General features: G+C 49.6%; 1 protein-coding gene across 2 annotated transcripts; it reads right to left on the reverse strand.

Moving 5' to 3' along the window:
• On the reverse strand, positions 1-23,220 carry ALOXE3 (arachidonate lipoxygenase 3). 2 transcript variants are annotated; one of them, XM_036268632.1, is made up of 15 exons: positions 23,074-23,220; positions 22,281-22,485; positions 21,271-21,352; positions 20,637-20,756; positions 20,173-20,298; positions 17,561-17,664; positions 16,848-17,020; positions 15,969-16,112; positions 15,674-15,877; positions 15,493-15,579; positions 14,778-14,947; positions 14,074-14,195; positions 8,395-8,495; positions 7,624-7,794; positions 1-430 (listed from the first exon to the last, which is right to left on the reverse strand). In XM_036268632.1, the coding sequence occupies exons 1-15, from the start codon at positions 23,218-23,220 to the stop codon at positions 251-253; spliced, it is 2,136 nt and encodes a 711-aa protein (XP_036124525.1). In that variant the 3' UTR covers positions 1-250. The 2 variants fall into 2 exon arrangements, with proteins under 2 accessions (XP_036124525.1, XP_036124526.1); XM_036268633.1 differs by having other exon boundaries at positions 251-430; positions 20,173-20,295.
• Between the last annotated feature and the right edge of the window lie 1,211 nt (positions 23,221-24,431).

Genomic DNA, 24,431 nt, shown 5'->3' on the forward strand with positions numbered 1-24,431 from the left:
TTTTGGGGGGTCTGTTGTGCATTTGACTTTAGCCAGCAGCGTCTCACCCTGGATACGGCTGAACTGGTCCCTCAGAGCTCAGGGCCCAGTTCATACAATGCTAGAGCCATCTTGGGTGGAAAAGGTCCCATCAGCAGAGGAGACGTTTCAGGCTGATGGAGAAGAGGGAGGGCGAAAGAGCCTGGAGGACCAGGAGAAGATGGCCCCCCTCATGCTTGGGCCTTTCTTCCAGGGTGGTAGGAGAAGGGGGTTAAATGGAGACACTGTTCTCAATTAAAGGAGGGTCCAGGTAGGTATATGGCAGCGCCAGGCCCTGGTTCCGCTCCCGAATGTCCTGCGAGATCTGGGCCAGGCGGTTCTGGAAGGCAGCGATGCTCTGCCTCGGGGCGTCTTCGGTGAAGTGCTCGTCCGGGTAGGTGCCCAGGGGCCGCTGGGAGAAAATCGGGCCGGCTCAGGTTGATGTTCAGGACAGAATGGAGAACAATGAAGGACCACATTTGCCAACAAATACAGTCAAGGTTGCTTCTAAGGGCATGAACCAGGCACAGCTAGTGTAAACCAAGCCCTTCAAACCACAGCCCCAAACCACCACTCCCCACAACCGCAACCCGCACAGAGCAGCGCCACACCCACAGGCCCCAGTGAGGGGGCAGAGCGGGACCTGGGAGCCAGCCAGCCTACGGTTAGTGCTCCCTCTGCTGGTAACCCTTTGCCTACTACCCTCACTCAGTTTCTGCATCTGAAAATGGATGGATTGGACTAGAAAATCTTTCAAGGTCCCTTCCAGTGCCTGGGCTACTGTTCTGTGGACTAAAAGGACACAACCAGCCTGCCGGTGTGGTTCAGTGGTTGAGCATCGACTCATGACCCAAGAGGTCACTGGTTCGATTCCCAGTCAGGGCACATGCCAGGGTCGTGGGCCAATTCCCCAGTGGGGGGCATGCAGGAGGCGGCCAATCAATGTTCTCTCTCATCAGTGTTTCTCTCTCTTTCTCTCTCTCCCTCTCCCTTCCTCTCTCTCTAAAATCAATAAAAAATAAAATAAAATAAAAAAAAGAACACAACTACATTCACAACACAACCTAAAGCAAAGTAAATATGCTCCAGCAAATATGCCCTATTTATATACCTGTTACCTCACAAAATTCAACCCCTGAAAACAACCAGGTCTGAGGTATCTTCCCAATCACCCAACACCATGAAACTTGACCAACACAGTCACCATCACCGTACACTGTCATAGGATACAGCATGGCCAACTGCAATCAAGAAATATTGCAATGGCCCTGGCCAGTTTGGCTCAGTGGATAGAGCGTCGGCCTGTGGACCAGGGAGTCCCGGGTTCGGTTCCCACTAGGCAGTTTGTTCCCAGCCCCGGCTGGGGTTATGTGGGTGACAGCCACTCGATGTGTCTCTCTCACATCGATGTTTTTCTCTCTCTTCCTTCCTCTCTCCTTCCCACTCTGTCTGAGGATAAATGCAAAAGTGTCCTCAGGTGAAGATAAAAAGAAAAAAAAAAAAAAAAAAATATATATATATATATATCGATGAACTTCAGTTGGGCTGCTGCTCTCTCCATGACCACACCACCCAGCCAGTTCACCATCACAGTCCATGGGGCTGGCCTCCTAAACACTTCCCATCCAATATACCTTCCTACAATATAACTGTTGCCAATAATACTGATGTTTAAATATTATTTGTCTTGTTTTATTGTACTGGTAAAGCCTTCTAAAACAATGCTAAATAACAGCAGTAACAGTGGGCATTGTTTTCTTGTCCCTGACTTTAATAAGGAGACCGCTATCGTTATACCATAAGGACTGTTTTATTTTCTGAAATATACTTCTTATCAAAACTGCATATGGGCCCTGGCCGTTTTGGCTCAGCGGTTGGAGCGTCGGCCTGCGGTACAGAGAGACCCGGGTTCGGTTCCCCCTAAGGGCACGTACCTCGGTTGCAGTTTGTCCCCGGCCCTGGTTGGTCGTGCGGGTGGCAGCCACTCGATGTGTCCCTTCACATCGATGTTTTTCTCTCTCTCTTCCTCTCTCTCCCTCCCGCTCTATCTGAACAAAAAAATGGAAAAATGTCCTCGGGTGAGGATTTAAAAAAAAAAAAAACTGCATATGGGAGTTTCATTTCACAGTGTTTTTTTTTCTTTATTGGTTTTAGAGAGAGAGGAAGTGTGTGTGAGAGAGAGAGAGAGAAACATCTATGAGGGAGAACATTGATTGGCTGCCTCCTGCATACCCACTGGGGATCAGGCCCACAACCTGGGCATGTGTCCTGGCCAGGAATCGAACTGGCAACCTCTTGGTGCACAGGTCGACGCTCAGTCGCTGAGCCACACTGGATGGACCACACTGAGTTTTTATTAGTAATCGCTGTTCACACTAACCAAATGCTTTTTCAGCCTATATTGAGTTGATTATATGTTGTGTTTCTTTATTGATGTAATGAATTATATTGTTAGATTTCATAAGGTTGAATCAACCTTTCATTCCTTTCATTCCTAGATAAACTAGACTTTGTCATGGTGTATTATTGTTTTACTATGTACCATTAGCCTTCATCGGTTGATGATATATTTTTAAGATTGCTGTAGCTAATTGGAACAAGTTTATAATTTTATTTTCTTAATTACATCTAACATGTTGCAAGCACTTTATATGAACTATCACAATGGCACAACAATCCTGTAAGACAGGTACTCTTATCATTCTCAATTTATAGATAAAGAAACTGAGGCTTGGGGTAGGGGGAGGTGCAGGAAGGTATAGGGGGATAAATGGTGGTGGAAGGAGACTTGATTTGGGGTGGTGAATATAATACAATATACAGATGATGTGCTGTGGAACTGAGCACCTGAAACCTGTATAATTTTGTTAACCAGTGTCACCCCAATAAATTCAATAAAAAAAGAAACAAAAAGCCCTGGCCAGTTTGGCTCAGCGGACCATAGAGTTGTGGGTTCAATTCCCAGTGAAGGGTATGTACCTCAGTTTTGAGTTCGATCCCCTGCCCCAATCAGGGTAGTGTGGGAGGCAGCCAGTTAATCGGTGTCTCTCACATAGACGTTTCTCTCTCTCTCTCTCCCTCCTACTCTATCAAAAGAAAGAGAGAGAGAGAGAGAGAGAGAGAGAGAGAGAGAGAGAGAGAGAAAGGAAGGAAGGAAGGAAGGAAGGAAGGAAGGAAGGAAGGAAGGAAGGAAGAGGGAGGGGGAGGAGGGAGGGAGACAGAGAGGGAGAAAGAAAGAGAGAGAAAGAAAGAAGGAAAGAGAGAAAGAGAGAGAGAGAGAAAGAAAGAAAGAAAGAAAGAAAGAAAGAAAGAAAGAAAGAAAGAAAGAAAGAAAGAAAGAAAGAAAGAGAAAGAAAGAAACTGAGGCTTGGAGATGCCCAATTACATAGCCAAGATCACATAGGTGAGATGTGACAAGAGAGGGACAAGAACCCTCTCTTCTTAAGAGCGCTACCTTTGCCAGGTGCTGGTATCAGTGTTCCCAGTAAAATGATTTTGGAAACTTTCACTTTTTTCTATACTTTCAAGCAGTTTTAATAATTTAGGAATTACTTGTTCCTTGAAGGTTTATTAGAATCTCCCTTTGCAAGGACAGGGATCAGATCTTTTATAACTTGTTCCATTTATGTATGGTTTTCTGATGTTAAGTTGTGTTAATGTTTTCCTAGAAAATTGTTTATTTCATCTAGATTTCCACTTTTTCTTTTTGCATAAATCTGTTAAGTAGAATTTTTTTCTAATTTCTTCAGCCTTCTCTGTATTTGTGGCTGTATGCCTTTCCCATTCCTAATGTTGTACATTTATGTTCTCTCTTTTTTTTCTTGATTAGAATTGTCTCTGCTTTCTTTTATTGGTCTTTTCAGAGAATCAGTTTTATGTTTTATTTACCAAATTGACATCTAATTTCTAAAACCATAGTTTAGCTGTTTAAAAAGCAGAATATAGCCCTGGCCGTTTGGTTGGCCCACAGACCAGAGAAGCCTAGGTTCGGTTCCTGCAAAGGGCACGAACCTCTGTTGCAGTTTGTCGTGGCTGCTGTGGGGTCTATGGGTGGCAACCACTTGATGTCTCTTACGTCGATGTTTCTCTCTCTGTCTTCCTCCCTTTCTCCCTCCTGCTCTATCTACAGATAAATGCAAAAATGTCCTCACCAATTTCCTCAGGTGAGGATTAAAAAAAAAAAAAAGCGGAACACAGAAGTCTGAAAGAGTGGGTTCGCAGCCGTTTTACTAGCTGTGTGACCTTGGACAAACTGCTTAGTGTCATTACTTCAGTTTTCTCCCCTGTAAAATGAAACTACCATTTCCTGAACAGTTACATTGCTAGGCACAGCGTTTAAAATATAGCTATTTATTTTAGGTTTTTTTTGTTTTTAATCCTCACCCAAGGACATTTTTGCATTTATCTTCAGATAGAGTGGGAGGGAGAGAGGGAGGAAGAGAGAGAGAGAAACATTGATATGAGAGAGACACATGATGTTCTAACCACTGAACAAAACCCGCTAGGGCTATTTTGCATTTTATTTATTTATTTTTTATACTCACCCGAGGACATTTTTTTATTTTTTGTTCAGATAGAGTGGGAGGGAGAGAGAGGAAGAGAGACAGAGAAGCATCGATGTGAAAGGTACACATCGAGTGGCTGCCACCTGCACGACCCAACCAGGCTGGGTTGCAACCGAGGTACATGCCCTTAGCAGGAACCGAACCCGGGTCTCTCTGGACCACAGGCCAACGCTCTAACCACTAAGCCAAACCGGCCAGGGCCTATTTTGCATTTTAAAATAGTGGACATAGCCTGGCTGGTGTGGCTCAGTGGTTGAACATCAACCCATGCACCAAGAGGTCACTGTGATTCCCAGTCAGGGCACATGCCCTGGTTGTGGGCCCGATCCCCAGTGGGGGGCATGCAGGAGGCGGCCAATGGATGTTTCCATCTCTCTCTCCCTTCCTCTCTCTCTAAAATCAATTTTAAATAATTGTTTTAATAATAATAATAAAATAAAATAGTGGACATATGGTATCTGATTAAATGACTAAGATATGACAGATTCTCAAGAAGTGATAGCTGCTGTTGTGGTTGTTGTTTTAATTGTCCAGGTTAACCTGAACACTTTATTGTTTATTTTCTTAATTACAAAATAAGAATTAAGGGGAGAGAACCCTTCACCCTCATCCTCTTGCCTACTCATCCCTCTTCACTGTGATATTGTGATTTATAAGAAACATGTATTTTGCCCAGCTGGAGTGGCTCAGTTGGCTTCTCTCTCTCTCTCTCTCTCTCTCTCTCTTCCCTCTTCCCTCTTCCTTCCTCTCTCTCTAAAATCAACTTTAAAATCAATAAAAACATATTAAAGAAAAAATATATATATATATCTGGCCTACCTCCCATTCCTGGCACAGAGCTCCCCAAACCCTTTATATCTCATGATAGCACGGTGCAGGTATCTTTTGTTATTCAAAATAAGCTCCTTTCAACCACACCTCAGTTTATGTTAGTGAGATGACTTCTGGAAAGCTCCAACAGTGGGAGCTGGTTGCTAAGAGAATCAACCATGTGATTAGAGAGTTGGAACTTTTAGTCCTACCCCAAGAACCTCTGGGGAGGGGAGAGGGGCTGGAGGTTAAATTAATTCCCAATTGCCAATAATTTAATCCATCGTCCCTGTGTAATAAAGCCTTCATGAAAGTCCCTAAAATGCAGGTTTGTAGTGCTTCCAGGTTGGTGAAGTATGGAATGCTGGGAGGGTGAAATACCTAGACAGGGCTCTTCACCCCTCCACACACACCTTGCCCTGTGTATTTCTTCCATCTGGTAGTTCCTGAGTTGTACCTTCTTTTTTTTTTTTTTTTTTTGTGGTATGTGCCCCTAGTGGGAACCGAACCCGGGACTCGCTGGTCCGCAGGCCGATGCTCATCAGCTGAGCCAAACTGGCCAGGGCTATACCCTCTTATAATAAACCAGTAATCTAGTAAACTGTTTTCCTGAGTTCCATGAGCTATTCCAGCAAATAATTGAACCTGATGAGGGGCTTGTAGAAATCTCTGATTTATAGCTGGTTGGTCCAAAACACAGCTGACAACCTGGGCTTTCAATTGGCATCTGAAGGGGGTCAGGGCCAGTTTTGTGGAACTCAGCCCTTAACCTGTGGGATCTGACACTATCTCCAGGTAGTGTTAAAATTGAGCTAAGTTATAGGACACCTAGGTAGTGTCTGAGAATTGCTTGGTGTGGGACTAACCCCCACGCATTTGGTGGCCAGAAGTATTGAGTGTAGTAATACAGTATTGAGTACTGAGAGTAGTGATAGAGTATTCTGTGAGTGGACAAAAAACAGAGTTTTCCCTTTATAATAACAGAAATGAATGTTTCAAAACCCCTGAGAGATGGTACCAGAAAGGATCAGGATCCAGGGATGAGTTTGTGGCATTCCCAGGCTATAAGATGGTAACTTAAAACTTGTTAAGGAGATAAAATATCGACACCAAATGGAGTCAAGCATGAGAAACAAAAACTTGTGAATAAGACCAGGAGGACAGAGGCATGACTGATAACCCAGTGTGTAAATGAAGATGATAGTAATTGGTGATTAAAGGGCTGCTCCCCCACATAAGGCCGAGCCTAAGTAACAGCCTCCTCCCTGTCATCCCTGCCTCCAAAATAGCCCTTCCCATCCACCTGCACAGCCACAGAAGCACTCTTGCTAAAACACAAATTTAGCTATGTCACCCCAGGCTTAAATCTCTTCAGTGTCCCCCCACTGTCTTCTGAATGAACACTGTGCCCACGCGGTACCTTTTGTGATCCTCAAGACACACCAATGGACTCTTGCCTTCACTTCATTTCACTTGGTCTCATCCTTCCCTCTGCCTAGAAATTAACCTTGCTTCTCCTTTGTCTATCAAACTCCTACTTGTCTCACAGGTTTCAGCTTAGATGTCAATTCCTTCAAGAAGCCTCCTTGGGTTCACTCAGACTCAGTCAGGTTCCACAGGGCCCCGTCCTCACCTCTACCATTAGACTGTAGTAAGCTCATGAGGACAGGGTTCATATCTGCCCATCAGTGTCTGGCACATTGCAGGTGCTCAAGAAGTACATGTTCAAATAGAGGAATTAATACCTAAATAATTCATATAATACTGTGGTACCCTTTTTCATTTATCTGTGTATCTCTTCAGCTAGATGGTAGGATTCTTGAAGGCAGAAAGGTCTTGCTCAACTTTATATGTGTGGTGCCCAGCACTGTATTGACACATGGGAGGTATCCAAAATATATGTGTTAAATGTTTAGATGAATGGATGAGTGGTTGATGGATGAATGCTGATAGATGGAAGAATAAATAAATGGATGGATGGATGGATGGATGGATGGATGGATGCATGGACTGGTAAACTGGTGAATTGAATGGATGTTATATCCCAACCATTAACTGCTCTCTTGGGATCAACTGTCATTTCCTGAGGAAACTAAAGAACCCAAGGCATTTCAACAGTAGACATAAATGTCAGCAGTCACTCCCCAAGTAACCCTGGAATAGCTATTATCACCTCCACTGCCCACACCCTGCAAACCCCTACCCGCCCAACTGCACCCCACACACAGACCTGGTCCTTGGGTTCTTGGCTGACCAACCAGAAGAGGAGAAGGTTGTTACAGGTGATGTTCACTTCTGGGAGGGTCTCTAGGTAACTCTTCAGGGTGGTCGTGCCCTTGGTCTGTGGTGGGGGCTGCCTCATGGATGATGGAGCATTGGGCATCCAGGCCCCAAAGTCATGCTGTGGAGACCCCTGTCCCAAGTGAGTCAACTGGCCAGAGGGAGAGGACCAGCTCCTTTATCATCATTCCTGATCCTGCCCCCTACCGTGCCAGGTCTTGAAGTTGGGAAATTAGGGGATTGTGGAAAGGGAAGAGAGGGAGAAGTATAGAATAGAAAGTTCCAGAAATGGGGCAGGAGCCTGCCTCACCCCTTTTTACTCCCCGCCCAATGTTCCAGGACTGGGTGGAGTGAATTACCAAGGAAGGAGGACCCACAGAGGAGGTAACCCTAGAAATGGGCCTAGAGCTGGCATGCCAAACACAGCAACCTGATAACTCCACTTGGCTGTGTCCTAACTATGACAGGAGTCCATCAGTTCTACTCCCTGTGCAACACCAACTCAAGTCACCATCATAGCCTTGGACCCAGATCTACCCTAGTCATCATTCAACACCAGTTCTTCACTCCACCCAGTCATCACTCCAACCCCATCCCTAATGATAAACCCACCCTAAACCTGACCCACCCATGCTCTCAACCGGAACTCTAGCCCGGGTACATTGCTGAGCCTAATCTCTCCTGGCCCAATGCCCCCCTGGCCTGCCCTCTGCAGCCTCACCTGCCCGCTGTTGACAGCAGCGTGCTGGGCGGAACAGTTGAAGATGATTGCTGTGAGGAACTTCAGCAGCTCTTGAGGGGTGCGCAGCCGGCCTGGGAAGCCTGGGTGTGGGAAGAAGGGAAGAGGGTGTGGAGGGAACAGGATTCCTAGGGGCAGCTCAGGGCTGGGGCTCAGCACAGGTGAAGAGTGAGAAGGTGAGGGCTGAATATTTGGCCACCACTGTCTTTAGACTAAGGTTAGGGTTGCCTGAGGTTAGGGATGGTCATCACCAACATCTGTGGTCTCTGAAAGGTGTCGGGATAGGAGCCAAGTGCTGGGGTCAGACAGAAAATGCCCAGCTGGCAGAGCTCACAGCAGATGAGCCAGGTTCAAGCTGACTACCAAGGCACTTCTGTCTGCAGCCTATATTACCATTTAATGATTCAATTCTACCCAGTTCACTAAGGTTTGTCCAAGCAAACACCCAGTAGCTGGTCGTCTGCTACTGGCTTAGTTGCAGGGACAGATGACCAGAGTGTGCCCCTCTAAGCTCACAGTGATGGAAGCAGAAGGAAGCTCTAAGGCCAGGGCTTGGCTCTTTGAAGAGAGGGCAGGCAGGGAAGGCACCGGGGGAAGGTGGGGGGGGGGGGATAATGCAATTATGGGGGAGAGAAGGGGTGAGTGAGTGGGTAAGCTTTGAATGGAAAAAATGATGACAGAGGAAGCATTTCTGCCCTTGGCCCTCTGTTCCCTGTACCTCACTAGTCTCATCCAAGTCTGTGGTTTAACCAGGAGCTGACAATTCCTAAGTTCACATCTCTGGCTGGCTCCCCCTGGCCCCTGAACTCTAGACTGGACAGTGTCTCCAAGGCATCTCAAACTTGACATCTGTAAAACCTAATGCTTGACTCCCTACCCCACACACACCCAAAACCTGTCTCCCCCACAGTTGCCACGTCGATACTCTGTCCTGTGCCCTCACTCCTGTTTTTCTCTCGTCCACCCTTATCAGCAAGACTTCTAGAAGCCAATTTTGTCTCATCCCCTTGCCTCCACCACTATCCAGTCTCCATCCTCTCACTCCTGGATGCATCTGACTGCTTCCACCATTACCCCTGACAGCGAGAGTAAGCGATCCCTTAGAATCATAAATTCAGTTATGTCACCACTTGCTAAAACCCTCCACACTGCCCTGGCCGGTTTGGTTCAGCGGTTAGAGCGTCGGCCTGCGGTCCTGAGAGACCCGGGTTCGGTTCCCGCTAAGGGCGCGTACCTCGGTTGCAGTTTGTCCCCGGCCCTGGTTGGTTGTGCGGGTGGCAGCCACTCGATGTGTCCCTTTCACATCGATGTTTCTCTCTCTCTCTCTCTGTTCCTCTCTCTCCCTGCCACTCTACCTGAACAAAAAATGGAAAAATGTCCTCGGGTGAGGATAAAAAAAAAAAAAAAAAAAAAACCCTCCACACTTACCTCACTGTAGTCCTACTTGATCTAGTTCTGGCTTGTTCCTGACTTCATTTCCTTCCCTACTTTTCTCCCTTTCACTTACTCTACTCCAGCCGCACATGCCTTCCTTATATTCCTCAGACCTCCCAGCAGGTTCCCACCTCGGGGCCTGCACTGCCACCTCTGTCCACGCGTTCTCAGCCCAGCTCCCACAGAACCAGCTTTCTCGTTCCTTCACATCCCCACTCGAACATCACCTCCTCGGAAAGGCCCTCCCTGACCACCTGTCTGAAGCATCCCCTCACCTCAACACACTGGTGATTTCTGATGCTGTTTCATTCTCCTCAGCGTTCATAACCACCTAACATATTTGTTTGTTATCTGTGTCTCCCCACAAGAGTGTTAAGCTCCACGAAGGCTGGGACTTTCATCTGGCATGTTCACTGCCGAACCCCAGCACTTAGAACAATACTTAATATATATTAAGAGCCTCGTCCTGGCCGGTTTGGTTCAGCGGTTAGAGCGTCGGCCTGTGGTCCTGAGAGACCCGGGTTCGGTTCCCGCTAAGGGCACGTACCTCGGTTGCAGTTTGTCCCCGGCCCTGGTCGGTTGTGCGGGTGGCAGCCACTCGATGTGTTCCTTTCACATCGATGTTTCTCTCTCTCTCTGTTCCTCTCTCTCCCTCCCACTCTACCTGAACAAAAAATGGAAAAATGTCCTCGGGTGAGGATAAAAAAAAAATATATATATATATATATATATATATATTAAGAGCCCAGTGTTGCCTGGTTGAATGAAGTGAATACATGAGAGGGTAAGAAGCCAGAGTGGAAACGAATGGGGCATAAGCAAGGTCAAGGATCAGGGAGGGTACTTATTGGGGGTGAGGCTGCAGCAGTGTGCCAGGCCAGGTGGTTTCTGGGTACTGTTTCAGAGGATTACCAGGGCGGCGCCCCACAGGCTGGGCGGGCAAGCAGCAGAAGGCTGAGAGAGGTGGGACTGGCCGAGAAGCAGCTGCCACAGTGCAGGAATAATGTGAGGACTGGGACTGGGGCGGTGGCAGTGGAAAATGACAGGGACAATAGGATTAGCTACCCAACTGGATTTAGGGGAAGAAGAAGGCAGAAGGGAGCCTGAGTCAAAGGTGGCTCCAAGGTTTGGAGTCAGGATGACTGGAGCAAGACTGATGCAGCAGAACAGACGGGGAGGTTTGGAGGAAGGACTGGATATCTGCTTGGGAGAGTGTGGGCATTTTCTGAATGTTCGTTCTGTTTGTGGTTGATATTCTAGCTTTGAGGGCTGAAAATAAAAAAGTAAAGCCATCAGATTATCTATGGGAATTTTTCTGTAGCTCATACTGTTTATTTTCCCCCTTGGAATATGGAACAAAAAGCATACTGACTGAGGTTAATGAATGAGTGTTTTACCTCAAAACATGTAAATCTAGAATAAGTTTGTACTGGTCAGGAGAGATGTCTGTCAGTCTGAAAAATGTTCTGATGTATTAAGTGAGAGACAAGTTTAATAAAGTAAGAGAGGAGAGTTGAGCCAACAGTAATATCCTCCTCTGGGGCTTAAGTAGGAATCAGACAACCCCAAAGAGAAACTGCCTTCAGGAAGAGGAGCCATCAGAATCAGGACTGCTCATGATTAATAATAGGCTTGCAAAACTCGGGGAGGGGTCACCCTTTAAAAGATCCAAAAGCAATCTGGCTGTCATTCCCTTTACTCAGAAATCACTCGAGTCATCACTAATAGTGAGACAACCTGACATTATGTGCCTCCCAAGATGATGAATGCGGAGACCACAGCATCACCTGAGAAATATTCTTGCCAAAAATATTTAACCTTTTGATATTACTTCCTTTAGATAATACAGGGATTAGAAGAACAAGATGAATGGCATCATGAGGAAGCAATTAGATAAATTCAGAAGGTGAGACATTCTGTAGAATTAGTTCTGGTTTTTCAATAGTCTGTTAGATGCCATGTGATATAAAAAGTAGGGGAGTGCCCTGGCCGGTTTGGCTCAGTGGTTGGAACATTGGCCTGCAGACCAGAAAGTCTTGAGTTCGGTTCCCGCTAGGGGCACGTACCAAATAATAATAATAATAAAATTAAAAGGGGAGAGTGCTGTACTAAATTAAGAAACTTCAGAGTCAAAACAAACAAATGTATCATGCAATCCTTGATCAAGTGAGGGAAAATGGGACAAGTAAGGAGATTTGAATATGGACTAGAAAAGAGGGTGATATTGGAAATTATTGTCCATTTTGTTAGTGTGATGACAGGCTTGTAGTTGTGTAGAAAAACGTCTTTTTTTTTTTTTAGATGCTTATCAATTAGGGTGAAATAGGAAATTAAAGACTTTGGCAATAAACAAAACAACAGATTAATCAAAAATAGCAAAGATGTGCCCTGGCCTGTTTGGCTCAGAGGTTAGAGCATCGGCCTGCAGTCCAGAGAGACCTGGGTTCGGTTCCCGCTAAGGGCACGTACCTCGGTTGCAGTTTGTCCCTGAGTCGTGAGGGTGGCAGCCACTCGATGTGTCCCTTTCACGTCGTTGTTTCACTCTCTCTCTCTCTCCCCCTCCCACTCTATCTGAGCAAATATGAAAAAAATGTCCTCAGGTGAGGATAAAAAAAAATAGCAAAGATGTTAGCAATTGCTGAATCTGGGCAGTGACTAAATGGCTGTTCATTACATTATATTCTCTACTTTTTTATATGTTTAAATTTTTTTGTTTAAAAAAAAAAGCCTTGGGCCCTGGCCGGGTAGCTAGGATGGTTGGAGCATCACCCCATACCAAAAGGTTGTAGATTTAATTCCCTGTCAGGGTACATACTTAGGCTCTGGCCGGTTTGGCTCAGCGGTTGGAGCGTCAACCTGCGGTACAGAGGGCACATACTTAGGTTGTGGGTTCGATCCCCAGTCAGGGCGCATATGAGAAGCAAATCATCCACGTTTCTCTCTCACATTGATGTTTCTGTTTTTCTCTCTCTTTCTCCTCCTTCTCTCTCTCTAAAATCAATAAAAACATATCCTCGGGTGAGGATTAAAAAAAAAAAAAGCATCAGAGCTGCAATTCCATTCTTGGGTGACCTGAGACCATTCCTCCTCCTTGGGTGTCCCCAGACAGGAACTCCTCTGGGTGGTCACCAGAAGTGCTAGGCCGGCCGAAAGCCAAGGAAGGCCCTGCTGAGAGGAGATGTCCCAGGCAGTGAGTCCTCCACTACACCCAGATACAGAAGCCTCCTGTACAGTTTCCAGGGCCTGACGAATGGACCATAATGCAGTGGCACCAGGGAAATAGGCTCTGAAGAGCAGCAATGGGCTGTTTAACCCAAGGGAAGCCAGAAAACCTTGACTTGTCATTTTCTTGTTCTGGTCTCAAGAGTGACAGCGAGACAGCCAACAAGACAAGTCCTTCAGGAAATGGGGAGTGAAGGATTTCCAAGCCTGGAATCAGCTACAGAAGAGAAACAGGGGACAAGATCATTCTGTGAGGGAGGGGTAGAGAGAGGAGGCAGAGATCTAGGATAAGCCAACAGCTGGAATGGGAAGATGGCAGGGACCTGGGAAGAAGTGGGAGGTTCAGAAGGACAAATTCCCCCGGGAGCCAAGGGAAGACTTTAAGGAAGGGAAGACTTTAAGGAAGGGAAGGGGTCCTAGCATCTGCTCGGCACTGAGATTAAGCAGAGGTCTACAAAGGGGTTGGTGGGTCCCAGAGGCTTCTCAGACAGTGGCAGAAGAGAGGGGAGAGTTAGGGTTAGGGGACTGGAGTAAATAAGGAGGAATCAGGCAGCAGCAGGACCAACTCACTCCTTGAAGCCAAAGGAAGTGAGAGAGGTTGGTGGCTAGAGGGGCCACCTGGCAGCACAGTCATGAGAGGGTTCCATGGGAATCCTTCGTGTTTGAGAACGAAGATGGCTCCTACTACATGATGTGACACGTACATACAACTCAGCAAACAGACGTGAATGGATGGGCGTAGGTTCGTGTCAAGTTCTAGAAGGGGCCAGAGGAGCACAGGGTAGTAGTTGAAAGTAGGGCTTTGCAGACCATAGGAGCTGGTCTGGATCCTGCCTCTGCCACTTATTGTATAACCTTCTCTGTGCCTATTCCTCATCTGTTCAGTGGGGCTAATAATAGGATGTACTTCAAAAACTAATCAATAAATAGGAACTGATTAATGGTGGAGCCAGAGGGAGCACTGGGCCACTGGACGCCTGTGGTTGGGGGATGGAGAAGGGATACCTGAGCTTTCCCGGCCCAGGAACGCTCGAGTAAAAATCTCGCCGACCCAGGCCTGCAGCTCTGAATCCTGCTGCACAGACACGTCACTGGGATAATAGTAGCCCACGATTTCTGAGACAAAGCTGCAGGAAAAAAGATGTCCATGCTATGGCAGTGACCTTGGGCTCAGGCCTGACCAGAAAACCAAGGTCCAGTGCTGCTCAGGCTGGGGAGAGCCAGCACTGAGAGCTCATGGGGGTTCAGTGCAGACTCCCAAGATGCAGTTGGAACCTGAGTTCCCAGGCTTCCCTCAAGTCTCACCCCCCCACTCCTGAGTCATGAGTGCTCTGGGCCTCCTTCCTGCACAGGAGGCTGGGGGAAGGTAGACAGAGGAGAGCTAGACTCATGCTGCATCCCCTCCCCCACTCAGCACCCAACAGAAGGAAAATACCTAGCTGTTTCACCTTCTCTGGACACCCTGTCCTTCCCTTCCTCCACTGTGTTCACACACAGCCCAACCTCTTCCCAGCCCAAAGCTATCTGCCATTTCATAGGGGATCCCAACCCCAACTCTCACCCTTGGGAGTGACCCATGCTTGGGCCCGAGAACACCTGGAACCCCCAGCACCAAGTACCCCAGCCTGCATGAGCACAGAAATCCACATTGCCCCTGGACCAGGAGGCCTTTGAGGGGCCAGTCTGGCGTCAGTGTCCCAGGCCCACACCTCTCAATGGCGGCCCAGATCTTCAGACTGTCATCTCGGTAGTGGTAGTTGGGAATAGCCAAAACACCGCGGGCCCGCAGACTGTCCGGAAGGCAGAAATTGGTGTAGGTGAAGTGGGCCAGACCGGTGCTCATGAGGTAGAGGAGGCCTTGCCTTCCGATGGAGGTGACCTGAGGACACATCACAGCTCAGCTCGCGGTCCCTCCCCACCCCCACCCCAGCGCCTGGGGACCAGACATGGCTAGTGACTCAGCAGAGGGGATTTTCCAGTTAATCAAGCAGTCCAAGACCACGGATCGAAAACACCGATAGGGGCCGACACAGTCTGAGCAAGTTGCAGCCCTACTACGCGGATAGGAGGTGATCCTTAGGTATTTGGTGACTAAAAGAATGAACTGACGCTAGGGAGACGGGGAGGCGAGAGCAGAGCCCAGCGCGGGGTCAACGAGGGTCTGTGCTTAGACTAGGGGTACTACCCACGTCCAGGAGCATCTGGAACCTGGCCTGAGGGGGTAGGGCCCGTGGGTGGGATGGGCGCACGGAGACCGTTTGTGGGCGGGGCAAGTAGGAGACAGGGGGAAGGGCGGGTCTTGTGGGAAGGGGCTGGCAGGGACTATGGACTGAAATTGGAGGCGGAACAGGACTTGTAGGCGGAGCAAAGTATCTTTCGGAGCCTGGCCTCGGAGGTGCGGTGGCCGGGCCCCGGAGGCCGCACCTTGTCCACTAGGCCCTCAGGGTTGAGCAGCGTGGCGCGGGCGATGGTGTTAACCTGCAGCGTGTACCGAGTGTGGGGAAGCAGGAGCTGCAAACGGGAGGCGGTCACAGGAACCGAAGGTCAGGGGAGAAGGCTGCCCTGGCCCCGCCCCGTCTGCTCCCTCCCCGGGGGTCGCACCGACCTTGTAGATAGGATGGCAGAGTGGCAGCTGCCGCAGCGTGGCCATAGCGAAGGCCTCACACAGCAAATGCGTGCACAAGAAGTGAGTGTTGTTCTCGTGCACCAGGAACTCAGAGTTGCGCACCCACGTCTTGGCCAGCAGCCAGTCCCAGTCGGAGTCAGTGGGCAGAAAGATGGGGCTATCGGGCCCAGGGGTCTGGCTGAGCTGCGTCCAAGAATAATAAAGGAGTGAGACTCGAGACTGCAATTGTGCCCTTTGAGGCCCCACACCCCAAAAAGCCCTGCCACAGGCTCACCTGGATAGCCAAGGGCATTAGCGCCCCCTGGGGGTTGAGCCACAGCAGGCAGAGCGGGGCGGCCACGTACTGCTGGCGGCCATTTAGGCAGTGGACTGGGGCCTCTGCTAGGATCCAGTAGTCGGCTAGGAAGATGTTCCCCCTCTGCAGAAGGTGCACAGAGCCTAAGAGTACCCTTCCCACCCGCGTTCCCCCTTTCCCTCTGTTGTCTCTCCACTCCCACCTCAGCTCTGGCCTCAGTAATGCTTGGTACCTGCACTAATGGTCAATGTTGGATACCCCACTCATCCCAGAATGTCCAGAATGAGGTCCAGCAGAGTCCCTCCTTACGCAAACTCTCACCTGGCTTCCCAGCTTGGACACGCCAGCATCCTCTCCCCTTCCCCCCATACCTGGCCCTTCCTACTCTCAACACAGATGACCTCAGTGTATCCAATGAAAGCAAAATCACCAAACACATTTGCAGCCTTCTGGAGGATACCTGAGGACTAGGCTGCTTCAGAGAGACTGGATCATCACCCTCAAAACTCCTAGTTCTCCATGACTGTTCCTGCTGTATCTAGTAGCACTGCCTTTGGCCTGTCCTAAAAGACCCTTCTATGGGCCTCAGCACTTTGGATCTTGGAGGCCCCAGAATAGAAGCAGAGCCTCTTCCTAACTGTCCTGTTCATTCATAGCACTTAAGTGAGCCCTGAACATTCATACCACTTCACCAGACCCCATGCCAGGCCTCAAGCCATCCCCAGTTCCATCTACTCTACTCAAAAGGGGCAGGGCCAGGGCTACTCAGAAGATAAGGCCTACAGGCTGGATGCAGCCCTGGCCATCTCATCCTTACCCTTCGCACTCATCCTATGTCGATAGTGGCAACTCACCCACCTCTAGCTCTGTCTGCAGGCAGGTGTCAGGTCCCAGCAAGGGGGCCACCATGTCATTCGTGACAGGCAGCTTGCTAGGCAAGCTGGAGAGGCAATGGAACATGACCGGATTGACGCCATTCAGGTACTGGTACCCAAAGAAGTAGTCCTCACACCAGTGCTCTGTGACATACTCTAGGGGGCAAGAGGGAGAAGAAGTGGTTGGTCTGGAAACTACTTCCCCAGATCCTGCTCTTGCCCAGCCCTTTGTTCATCATTATGGTTTAGAATTTCCACACAGCAACCCTATGAAATAGGTATAATTATATCTTCATTTAACACTGGGCATTGAGAGTCAAAGGGATGGAATGAGTTGCTCAGTTGAGTGGCATAACAAGGCCTTGAACCTAAGTCTGGCCCCAAAGCCCAGAACTCTGTAGTGGTGGAGGCAGAAGAAGAGAGATGAGTGCTCCTTCTCAGGGTCAGGACTCCCTAAATGACTCTTGACCCTCTCCCAGGCAAGCAAAGTGTCTCTCTGTCCTCACTCCTATATTCTTGTCCCCTCCCAGAGGAAGGGGAAACGCGTGGGTTCCTGAGGGGAACCTGTGAGATGGCCACCAGGGGAACCACGAGCCCCTCCCTCTGGAATCTAGCAGGTGCTTTCCTAGGATGGGCAGACAGGTCTGAGCAGGGGATCACGTGGAGGATGGACATCTCCTGCTTGGCTCTGAACACCTGAAGTGAAGGTCTTGTGGCACCAGAAGATATTCCGGATGTCATCCAGCTTCTTCCAGGAGCCCTTTCGGTCCAGCAGCCCTCGAAGCTTCATGCCCAAGGACCTGAGGGGGGAAGGAAGTAAAGGTGGGGCCTTGGGCTGCCAGGGGCACTGTGTCCTCAGCCTAGAGGTGGAGGGAACTGACAAGGTCAGTGTCCCGAGCAGAGGTTCCTAATGATCCTCATGGAAGAAAAGTCTAATGGCCAGTTGAGGCTTTGCAGGTGTCACTCCACATGTTTACACAAAGGTGGCACATGTGATCATGTTGTGCAAACAAGTCATCTTCACTGGTGTTTCAGCCAGCTTTCTGCAAGCTTCCATCCATCATAGACATCCACTGACACCCCTCTTTCTCCAGGACAAAGCCCCACTTGCTAAGGCTGGCTAGGAAGTTCCCCACCAGCCAGTTTCTAGCAACTTTTCCAGCCTTTTCTCCTGCCCTGTGCACGAGAAAAAGTTAACTGCCGCCTTCTTGCTAAACACAACCAAAGATATATATTTTGCACACTGGACTGATAAAGGTAACGCTGGCAACCTGAGGGACGTGCACTTTTCACTTTGTGGATGTCTGTACTGTTTGAATTTTTTATAATGAGCATATGTTATTTTCTTATCAGAAAACACAGTGCTTGAAATGAAGTCTGCTTTCCCCCCTCTCCAGGGCTTTGAGTAAGCTGTGCCTCTCCTGGAAAGCCATCTCCTACGTCTCCACCTGGTATCAAACCTATTTGTTCTTATGTGTGCATTTGAGATGCAACACCCTTTATGAAGCATGCCTGATTGTCTCCTCACCTTTCTGTATCTTTTCCCAAAACACTCATCACTCCCTTCACTATCTTGTAAATACACTGTACTCAGGCATATCATCTCCCATTATACCATGGGAGCTCAGGGCTGTGACTCTGTATGCCCTGACATTCCCAATTCATAATCATCCCTCACTAACTGGGCTGAGTCAAAGAGAAGGGAATGCAACATAAGTCAGGCAGGTTTGTGCAAATAGGTCAATAAAGGTAGGCTGTGTAAGGATGCTGATGTGCCCGTGAAGAGTGTGGACAACTGGAGACAGCAGGGGGCAATGGGGCATTAGTGACCTGACAATCCCAGAGATAACTTTCTGTGATTTCAGAAGCTGCTCACTCCTTCCACATGCACTTGCTAAGCGCCTGCCCAGCCAGGGCCCGGGAGGTGGGGAAAATGGGGTGGCAGGAGGCAATACAGGAGAAAGAAAAGGGCTTCCTTTTCCCAGGGGCCTGCCACAGACATTTTTCATAACACCCTGCAGTAGCCCCACACTAAAGTCCAACTACTGCCCCCTCCTCTCCAAGAGTACCCGGACAGCTGCCCACTGCCAGATACCTCTTCCCCCTGGCCCTTCTCTGAGGCCCAGCCCAGCTGTCCTGGTGGTCTCCTGGGCCCTCCCCAGCCTAGACCCACATATCCATTTGGGGAGCAACTCAGGTGTCTCTACCTTCCGAGATGCTCCTCTGGTCCCTCAGTGGCCCCTGTGCTGAAGCCCTAAAGCCCAAGCCATCTGTGGCTGTGGCCTGCTGCAATCCTCCACAGACTTTCTGGGGCCCCACCCCACCTTTGCACCCCCTCCCACTAGTCCTTTTCCAAAAAATCATTCTGGCTCCAAGGTCCCGCCGATGAAGAGCCAGCATCTTGTTCTGGCCTCCTCTGGGCCCCCTAAGGCAGTCACCGGGCCTCTTACCCCTGCTAAACCAACCTGGGTTTGCCCGGGGTCCACCCACTATCCCTTCACCTCTCCTCCTCTCCCTTGCTCAAAAGGTGCTTCAATCTCACCTACCACCCCAGGAGCCACCTCCTGCCCACCCACCCCCAGACCTCTGCCTCCTCTAGACACCAGGGAGTGGACTGTACCCCCTCTAGCCATGTCACACTTAGAGCTTCAGCTGGTGCCTTGAGCTGCTAATGACCCCTCGGACTGCGAATTAACTGTGTTACATGTCTCTTTAGCGATACTGAGTTCCTCCCAGCCAAGATTATATCCTAATGCTACTAGCATCTATTGAGAGATTATTTTGTGCTGGTATTGCTTCATTAAATGTTCTCCCAAACCTATAAGGTAGATATGAATATTATTGTCATTTTGTAAGTGAGAAAACCGTTTAGAGGTTAAGTGAAAACCAGGGTCACACAGCTAAAGAGCTTTGGTTCTGGGAATCGAAACTGAGGTAGCCTGACCACCTGCTTAAAGCTTGAGAGCCAGGCCTCTCTGTTCTACTCAACATGGTCCCGACAGTGCCTGGAACCATGCTGTGCACAATTAACTGTATCGGTTTAAGGAATGGAAAAAAGAACGGATGGCTAAGGGGCAAAGAGGAGGCGATGAGGATATATAGAATAGAGGAGTCTAAAGAGAGAGACAGAGAGAGAAGAGACGGGGGGGGCACAGAGTGGGGGAGACTGGGACAGGGAGACAAGGGACAAAGTGAGGGAGGACTGGGGGCAGGAGGGAGGGAAAGTGAGGCAGAGATGTGGCTGTGCATCAAAGGAGCAGAGGCAGATGGAAGAGTGAGCAGGAGTGCAGAGAGAGCAGTTGCCTTACGCAGGGAGGGCATTGAAGATCAGCGAGGTCGTCTTGGTGGCCGAGTATTTAATATTTGGCTCCATGTGCAGCAGGGATGGGATGTCAATTTTCATGGGGAAGCCAGGCAGGTACCGATTCCCACTGCTAGGGAGCAGGAGGGGGTGGGGGCAGAAGAACAGAGAACAGTCAGACAGCCCTGCAGCTCATTCCCCTAATTCCTTACCTCTTTTTCTCCCCAGACCTCCTGAGCCTTCCCTCATTCTGGACTCCTCCCCTGCCCTCTTCCATTAAGCCGGAAACCACTTCCTTTTCTCTGCCAGATCCCTGGGCCATCCCTGCCTATTCTGCTCCTGACACTTGAATTAAATTGCCCTTATCGTAATTCCCAACTTCTCTTTCCAGGCTGCCTGGGTTCCATCCTCTCAACAAACCCTTCACTTCACACCCCTCCACCTTTTCCCCAAGCCGGGGTCCTCCCTCACCTGTCATCCTGGTCTGCACAAGGTGTTGTCCTGGTCAAGGCAAATGTGTTGTCTGACTCCATCTCCTCAAAACTACTGACATCCACCATGCCTGGGAAGCCAGGGGCATAGATTTTCCAGCTTCCAGGGGAAAGAGGTTAGAGGTGGTGAGTCAAACTTAGGGCACACAGAAACGTTAGCTTTTAAACACATGGCTTGGAATGAAAACTCCCACTTTCTGGGTAGGTGACAAAGAATTGGAATTTCCTTCCCAAGGCACTGAGCTTCAGATCAGGGTAGCATTTGGGGATAACATGAATACCCAGGCTGATTTAGAGTTGGGTTTGTATTGAGATTAAGATCATGGCCAGTTTGGGGTTGAGGCTGAGGATGGGCTGGGATTCGTCAATACTGGGGGCACATCAAGAGCAGCTGGGGCTGGGTGTGGATTCATTTATGGCATTGGGGCAATTATTGGTACTGGAGTTCTGGGTCTGGACTCAAGGTCAATATTAGGTTGAGGTTAGGTTTAATTAATGGTCCTGATTGGAATTGGGCCCCCAAGGTTGGAATTGAGGTCAGAATAATTAACAATGTGATTCAATCTGGGGTCAGAATAAAGATGAGGAAAGAAGTGAAATTATGTCACCCTTACCGATAGCACTTCTGTCGGGCCTGGAGTTCCCGTTTCCTGTGGTCCAGAAGGAGAGGAAGGGAGTCTTGACAGATAGTTCTCGCTGTAAGGAATGAAAATTACCCATCGCTTAAATCTTTTTTCAAACAACTTCTCCAGCAAAGCTTGCCTGAACCCCCTAACCCTTGAACCCAGTCCTTCAGTAACATGGATACCTCATTCATCAGTCGAAGGGATTCAGGACAACCTCACCCCCAAATTATAACAATCTTCCTTATTGTTTGCATGTTTGTGTCCTTCCCAAGACTATAAACTCTTTCTGGGCAGAAGTCACATTGTATTCATTGTATTCCCAGCATCTAGCATAGTGCCTAGCATGGTGCACATAGCATGCACTTGATAAATGAGATGAACATATATATTTGTGAAGTGATGGATGGATCACTATGATAATAGAGGGGGTTCAGAGTGAGTCTATGAATAACTCATTATGGGCCAAAGGGTTATGTTCACTCACTTTACCTTGACCTAGAAGAGCATGACTCATCTCAAACTATGAAATAGCCCTAGTCTTGCCTTTGCAGATCAAACAGCTCAGGAGATATGGGAGTCCAGAGACTGAAGGAGCTGGAGCCCAGCATTCTTGAAGGCCACCCAAATTCAAGAAGGAATCCTAACAGCATCTCACAGGGACTTCATCTACGCTGGAAAAAAACAGTAGTAATGGACAGGGCCTTTTCAGCTAAATTCTCTCAACATTCAATGCTTCTCCACTTGTTGAAATCTAGTTACTCAACTTGCAGATTAGCTCCTTTCTGGGTCTAGAGGAATTCTCTCTGGGGAAGTGCAGAGGGAGTCAGTGGAAAGCAAACTGCCGTGTGTGTGTGTGTGTGTGTGTGTGTTCTTTTTGAGCCCTGAACTTGTTACACTAACCCCAATCCTGTTCCCTACACCCTAGGCTCTGGGAGACCCTGCCCCTAATCCCAACAGATGCCCTCCGCAGCATAGGTCAGCCCCTCCTTCTGGCCCACCTGTTCCTGGTCGCAGCTCTAGAGTGCAGTAGCCCTCAATCCACTGATAGCAGGGGAAGTGGGTAAGGGTACCATTGGGGTCAGTGACACAGATGTGACTGCAGTACCAGGAGTCCTTGGGGAAGAAAGCATAGCGCTCCTTGTGCAGACGCAACAGCAAGAGCTCACCCAGCTCTGCTGAGCAGCGCACCTTGTACTTCTGCACCTGAGGGGATCAAGAGAGGAAGCGGTGAGAGACCAGGAACTGCCAGAGCTGTTCTCGCATCTTGCAAGGTGTGTCTGTACTTATACCTATCCCAGCATAGAAACCTGAGCTGCCGCTAACCCATGTGATGCCTTTGTATGAATCAGAAAAAAAGCACCCCTTCACCAGGCAAAAGCAACCACAGCTACCACGGGCATAGTGGGTTCTGGATTTCACCAGTCCCCTTGGCAGATGACTTCTCCCCAACGCCCACCAGCAAACAATCCTGGGGCCTGGCAGAGACAGGCGGACCCCTCCAGAGAAGAAGAAACCCAGACTCTGAGAGTTCAAGCAATTTGTCCACCTTCAGTTATGACAGGAAGAACTAGGAAGCCAGCAGAATTCTTCCGATCCCTCTGCCCAAGGGCTCCTTCAGCCCTGTCTGGGTAGGGTTTATCAGACCCAGGAAAGACAGGAACCAGACAGGAGGAGTGGCAAAGGGGACAGGGTCAGAACCCTGAGTTCCGCAGGAGCCCTGAGGGAAGACAGTCCTCTCTTTCAGGGTCCCCTGCCTGCCAGCCCTGCCCGCCCTCTCTCCTCTGTACTCACCGATCCAGGGGCAAAGTCCCTGCCCATGCGATCCAGCAGCTGCTTGGGGCTCTCACCACACATGCCCACCAGAGTGACGGAGATGTTGTCCAGTGTGCCTGCTCCCAGGTAGGCACCAGTGGTCACACGCACGCGGTACACGGCCATGACTGGAGGGAAGGAGGGATGCCTCCGGAGAAGGTTAGACCCAGCGCGGGCCGGGAGGTGAGCGGCAGGCCGGGTGAGCAGTCGTACTGTTGAGGTGCTGAGCCGCTGGATGGGAGGTAGGGGGGGGGCCGGGTCGGCCTCTGAGGAAAGGCCCAACTCCCTCTGGGATGTTTTCTCTGTCCTGAAGCTCCTGGCCTCTGCCTTTGCTCACTGCCCGCTCCCTCTCCCCGCCCACACTTGCGTCCTAATAGTTGTTTTCTTGCCTCTGGCACAGCCGGTCCCTCTGGCTGGCAGGACAGGGCTCACCCAGATAAATATCAGGAACCCGAGCTTCATTGGGAAGGGAGGGACCAGATGCTGAGAAAGAGACGGGGAGTAGCTGACGCCTGTATGATTGGGACATTGCTCTCCTCCTGGTCAGGGGCCCTACAGATGCTCTGAGGTCCTTGTCTATCTGGCCACTCCCAAATTCCCCCCACCCCACCAAGACCCTTTCCTCCTCTCTTTCAGTCACAACGGCACAGAGCATCCACATTCCTACTTGTGAATCATTTATGTGAATCACTATACACAGGTGAGACACACTCAGCCATAAGTCATACATGACTACAGCCACACGCAGGTTAGTCTCACACGCATTCCTGCACACTGCGTGGGGGTCAGAAATAACTCTCCTGTCACCCAACACACTGCCCCACCGTCCCACGCCCGGCTTTCTGTGTCCCCTCTCTTTGGCACGCCAGATCTCAATCTCTCCCTTGGAATGGAGCCCGTCAGGGAACCGAAGTGGATTCCCGGCGCACAGCAGGTGAAGGCCCCATGCGGCATGCTTTCTGCACCGGGCCCGCCCTCGACCTTCCGGCTGGTGGGCGGGAGCGGAGATGCCGGGGTGCCTAAGATTTAGGTCATCCACACTGGGGAAAAACCTCCTCGCCAGGAAAGCCCGCAGCCCGCAGCGGCCCCGCGCGGCCAGTCCCAGCACCGCACCGTCTCGGCCTCGGCGGCGCTCCAGTCCTAGCTAACCAAACTCGGCGGAAACTACCCGAGAGAAGCTAAGAAGCGTGATCAGCACTCGCCCGGCTGCTCCAGCTTCCCTAGGGTCTGTGCAGGAATCCTCTGAACACTTGCATACAATTCCCCGTCGGCATTGCAAACGTGAAGTTTAGCAAGTAAAGTACTCTTAGGGATAACAGAGTAGCTGGCAGGCAGGA

Source organism: Molossus molossus, unplaced genomic scaffold (assembly GCF_014108415.1).
Source record: "Molossus molossus isolate mMolMol1 unplaced genomic scaffold, mMolMol1.p scaffold_m16_p_19, whole genome shotgun sequence".
Taxonomy (NCBI): Eukaryota; Metazoa; Chordata; class Mammalia; order Chiroptera; family Molossidae; genus Molossus; species Molossus molossus.

What these genes read in the sequence shown, in the direction of transcription:
- ALOXE3 (XM_036268632.1), bottom strand. Translation starts at nt 23,220, where the DNA reads ATGGCCGTGTACCGCGTGCGTGTGACCACTGGTGCCTACCTGGGAGCA. An exon ending in CCACAAGACCTTCACTTCAG is followed by an intron (nt 17,021 to 17,560) that starts GTGTTCAGAGCC and finishes CTTGCCCCCTAG; the next exon opens with AGTATGTCACAGAGCACTGG. An exon ending in GCCAAGAACCCAAGGACCAG is followed by an intron (nt 431 to 7,623) that starts GTCTGTGTGTGG and finishes ATTTTCTCCCAG; the next exon opens with CGGCCCCTGGGCACCTACCC.